Source organism: Porites lutea, chromosome 11 (assembly GCF_958299795.1).
Source record: "Porites lutea chromosome 11, jaPorLute2.1, whole genome shotgun sequence".
Taxonomy (NCBI): Eukaryota; Metazoa; Cnidaria; class Anthozoa; order Scleractinia; family Poritidae; genus Porites; species Porites lutea.
In genome coordinates, this window is record NC_133211.1 from 1,575,087 (window position 1) to 1,580,086 (window position 5,000).

General features: G+C 39.0%; 1 protein-coding gene across 1 annotated transcript in view; it reads left to right on the plus strand.

Annotated features, from left to right (window-relative positions):
• Positions 1–4,053: 4,053 nt before the first annotated feature.
• LOC140952337 (uncharacterized) overlaps positions 4,054–5,000 on the plus strand; it is a 3,194-nt gene continuing 2,247 nt past the window's right edge. The window contains exon 1 of the mRNA XM_073401758.1: positions 4,054–5,000. This exon is cut by the window's right edge and continues 526 nt beyond it. Coding sequence (XP_073257859.1) covers positions 4,054–5,000 — 947 coding nt within the window.

The following is a 5,000-nucleotide window of genomic DNA, read 5'->3' on the forward strand; positions in this document are numbered from 1 at the left end:
ATCTTGAATATTGGTAAATATACCCTATTGGCAGGAGTTTTGGCCTCATTGTACCCATATACAAAAAAAGGTGGTCAATCAAAGTCGAAAATTACCGGGGTATTACTCTGCTCTCAGCGCTAGGTAAACTCTTTACATCTATCCTTAAAAACAGATTGTACGCCTACATGATCGAAAACTGAGGAATAAGGCGGCTTCAGAAAAATGCATATTTTCCCCCAGTTTGTGGGGAGAAGTGTTGCGTGAAGACACAAAACGGCTGTGTAGCAGCCTACTGACGTGATAGTCGCAGCTGTTTTTAGTGTGCGTGATGACACTAAAAACGGTTGCGAGGGAGACTCTGTATAAGGTGGCTCGATACGGTTTTTCATGGTCAATACCTCCCAAGTTTGAGCATAAACTATGTCGCGTAAAAAAAAAAATTGGTTAAATCGCCACCACAATTGTATTAGATACAGGTGAAAATTTGTTATGATCAGTTGGAATGACGTCGGAGTTGTCATAGCAACGAAATGACACCATTACCTGGGAAGTGTTCTTCCAAAGTCGTTCACGGGAGCTCTTTCTTGCAATAGCTGCCTCGATGTTCGTGAAGTTTAAGGAAAATCTTTAAGAGCGTTATCGAGATATTTTGGGAGGAAGTTTTTTTGGTTGGAAATACGGTAAAAAAAAAATTCTTGATATTCGGCCGTTATCTGTAGAAAACGAGGGCTTTTGAAATGCAATTTCAACTCATAGTACTTTTGTAAACATTCTGGTGTACTTAAAGATATCAGCGAATAATTTTGAAACCGCTAGATAGATTTTTTTTAAAAATTCAACATTTGTGAGATTAACCGTTTCCGTCATTATATGACTTTTTAGTTTCAAGATTAATATATATTGTAAGGCAGTAAAATAAGGGCTACACTTCTCTAATACTTTGCATGTATCAAAGCTAAAAAAACGTTGTTACCTTACCGTCGGTAAATTGTCGTACTTTTGCCTAAGACGTGGTATTTTGGGCGATTTTGAAGGAATTTGAGTTCCCTGTTTACTGTTCCTCTTAATCAAAATCCTTCATTACAAGAACAGGGACATCATTTACCTTAATTTATTTTAAACCCAATTCAATTTACATGAAAATAAGAGAACTAGACTGATATTATGCGCCCCCTGAATTTCTATATATTACGGCAACCAGAAGGTCATAAAAGCAGCAAGTCTAAAAAGTAAAGCAACAGCTTTGCAAGAGCATCGAGCTTTCTGTCTATATGTTCCCCATTTATGCACAACTACAACGTGAAATGATCAAATCTTATAAAGTTCTCTTGAGAACGTGAACGGCAAGGCGATAAATTTTATTGTGTCTGTCTGAGCCCGGACGCAGTCTCCAGCTTCATTTTCCAACCTTAAATTGGATGAGCAATAGTTTGAATTAAGAACCGAATTCAGTTTGTCAGTGGCGTTTTCGGAAGGAAGGTTTCAGTCAAAGTGAAGTAGACCACCTATTTAGCGCCTTAGTTTTACCAAATTTCACTTATGGTCTGCCTGTTTACAGCGCTGTAGACTCAGATCTCACGGTCATACAAGACTTTCTGGGTAGATGCTTTAAAAGGAAATACACATCTAAGAGAATGGACATTCGAGAACTTTTAGAAAAGGCAGATAAGAAGCTTTCAAGGTACGTTCAGTGGATCCCAATTGCCCGCTTAGTAACATCATTCCGAAGAAGAAAGAAACAAAGTATCAACTCAGAAACAAACGTGCTCATCGCCTGGATATAAAGACTGGTAGATTTAAGAGTGTTTTTGTAAATAGGCTTATTTTTAGATATAATCTTTGATCTTTCTATTATTTGTATACAGTACGTTTTATGTATTTTTAGACTCCCAACTGCTGATGTAACTTAAGATATGTCTTTTTATCTTAGAAGGAACAAAGATTGATTGATTGATTCATGAAGTCCGCGACGGTCAGCGTTCACGTTGCCTAAGTTCGCTAAAAGAGACCCTTAGATTCGAGGACGAGAACGAATACGAGTACGAGGTTTGATTTAAAGTTTTTTCAAGTATTGTCAAAAAATAGACACCACGGAATTCTTCATTGTACTTTTTTTCACCAGAAAAGTTACCACTGCCCCAGAAAAGTTACCACTCTCCCGATTGCAAAATGGTAAGACTTCTAACACTTGTTAACTTGTTAAGTTACATGACTTATGTCGATTTTGTTCTAGTCTTAGCTGATTGTTTCTTTATTGTTTCATTTTGTCCCTTGTTTCATTAATTAGACCCTTACTTGAACTTCGTTACTGATTCTGATTATGGCGGGGACCCCGTGCAAACCTTGGCGGTAAACTTAAAAACTCGATTGTCATTTTTTTTTTCAGTCAAGGAAATTCCAACAAACAAGTGAAGATTGAGCTCTTAGCTAATTCAAGAGCTCATTCTTTTTTTCATTTTTTCCTCTTGCCACTATTAAATGAATCATCGCAAAAGCCATCGCAAACTTTTATTTCTTTTCATTTTACTATCTGTTTATTTCCATTATTCAAAATAATCGCTTAAAAGCTTCTTCCACGAGTCTGTACTCTGTTTCCGTATTTGGGAATTTCTGTTAAGATTCTTATCCCAATCAAATCACAAACCAATGTCCAGAAGCATAAGTTATCGTAGTACGCTTGACTAATATTTTTAGACGTTGGAATCCTTTAATAGTTGATGAACAAGCCTATGACCATGGTGGTGAAATCTGACGAAATGGTATGATCAAAGTTTACTGATGAATAGAATGCGAGGTTCTTAGTCTATGCTAACTTTTTTCACCCAGCCCCTCAATAATGAAAGTGAACTTACCGGTAATCATTCTTTAAAACTGCAAAATACAGTAAAATAGATATGAAGTAGCAAAATAAAAAGGAAGGAACATTTCCTATTTCGAAGGAGAATTCTGTTTGTGATAATTATTCAAATTAACATTTCAGGCTATGACAGAGAAAGCTGAACAGTACCAAGCACAGCTGGCAGTGAAAGAAAACCTAATTAAAATGTTACACGATCTAATCAGCGAACGGGAGGAGAAGATTGAAACCTTAGAAAACCACATACAGGGAACAGTTCCCAAACATCCCAAACCGGCCAAGCCTTCAAGTATTGCTAAACTTGTTGAGGCCGTACAGGTGGCCCACAAAGAGATAGAATCTACTATATGTGGTTCAATGCAGATTACGAGAGAGTGACGTTTAAGACGCAACTCTCAGATTTGGAAAAAAAATTAAGAGAAGCAAAAGCTTGTTTTACTTTTCAATTTTTCAAAGTAACCGCCTCTGAGAAAAAACTGAGTTCTTGGTTCTGCGGGTCTCAGTTTGGCTTAAAATAAGGCCGGGGCCCAGATCCACTACGCTCCTCCCGTAGATCCACCCCTGCAAGTGCTTTCGAGAGAAGTACTGAGTATTTAGTATTCTGTAGTACTTTAAGGTAGCTGGAAGGATTCATGTACTATTAAGGAGCTTCTTTTCACCAGTAGAACCAAGTAGAAACAGACGAACAACTGGTCATCAGAGAAGAAAGGAACAAAGTGTCGAGCAGGACAAGGTAAAACTGACTGATTAATAACGTATTTTCTCTAAAAATGGGAAAGAAACTAACGTTAAGAACACGTTAAAGGAGGGTGATTATAAACCTACTAATGCAAACCATAGCACTGTCCTTAGTCCAAATAGTCTATCCGACAATTCATCGCAACACCAAGAGCGAAACGCGCGAGACACGTAAATGAACACGCGCGTGACAGAAGGAGCGAGACGTGAGAGGCACGCATTTTTTTTCTTTTCGGGCTGCCATCCTCGATTCTCGCTTCCCTCTCGCGGCTTCGCCGCTAGACGCGGGCGCGCGCGCGCATTCCCCTTACTAAATCTGAAGAAAAGGAGACACTGTTCGCAGTCTACTCACGTATATTTCCAACTGTAGAAAAACTGAGAAGAAATGTAAGAAAGACCCACCACCATAAAAAATAAAAACAACGTCCTTAAAAAGAATATGAAGAGTCTTGAGCAGGTCATCGAAACGTATTTAGATGGAGATACTATACTACGACTTGGCAGCCAAGTACAATGGACGGGTCAACATTTCTGACCTCCGTAAGTTTGAGAAGCTCTCAATCAAAACACGGAAATCTGAGTTGGATCTAGCGTTCTTACGCAATTGCAAGTCTCTCAATGTCTTTCCCAAGTTTCTTTGCTTCCACTTGCCCGCAAACATGGACAGGCAAGACGCTCTTGGAATTAGAAGAAAGCTGCTGAAAAGCGCCATCAACAGACGCACCAAGGAACATCACAGATTAGTCCTCGAAAGGGACAAACTCAAGAATCGCATTTCTGAAACACTAAGCAGTATTGACCGTTATATTCTTCACAAGTCTGTTGACCACAACGTGACAAAAGGGGTCAAGGAATTCATCAAAACCCACGAAAAGAAACTTAAAAACCTCACGAAAAACTCGGTCCTTCCTTTCACGTCAGATGAGGTTGTCACCAATCTTTCATCTGTTGTTCTCAACGCTGATCAGTTGAATGTTCTCAAATATGGGCTTACGCACTCGATTTGCCCACCCTCGATCAACAAAACGGACATCTTCGCATGCTTTGAATTGATTAGTCAGAGGATGTTAAAGAACCTCAAGGAGAGCAAGGACACGGGCAAACTGGCTACGGAACTGTCACATTTGGCTCACACATACGTGTCATCATATCGACCCACGGCCTCGGATTTGAAAAAGCACAGGATTCTAAAAGAACTAAGAAAGAACAAGAACATTGTAATATTGAAACCGGATAAGGGTAATGGGGTAGTAATTTTAGATAGAGTAGAATATGACAAGGGTTTATTTAAAATCATTAACGACACTACTAAATTCAGGGTCCTTACATCCGACCCTACTCTTACCCGGGAAGGGAAACTACAGCGATATCTCAGGGAACTTAAGAAAAAAGGTCACTTTGATCCTGACGTCTATGAGACCAT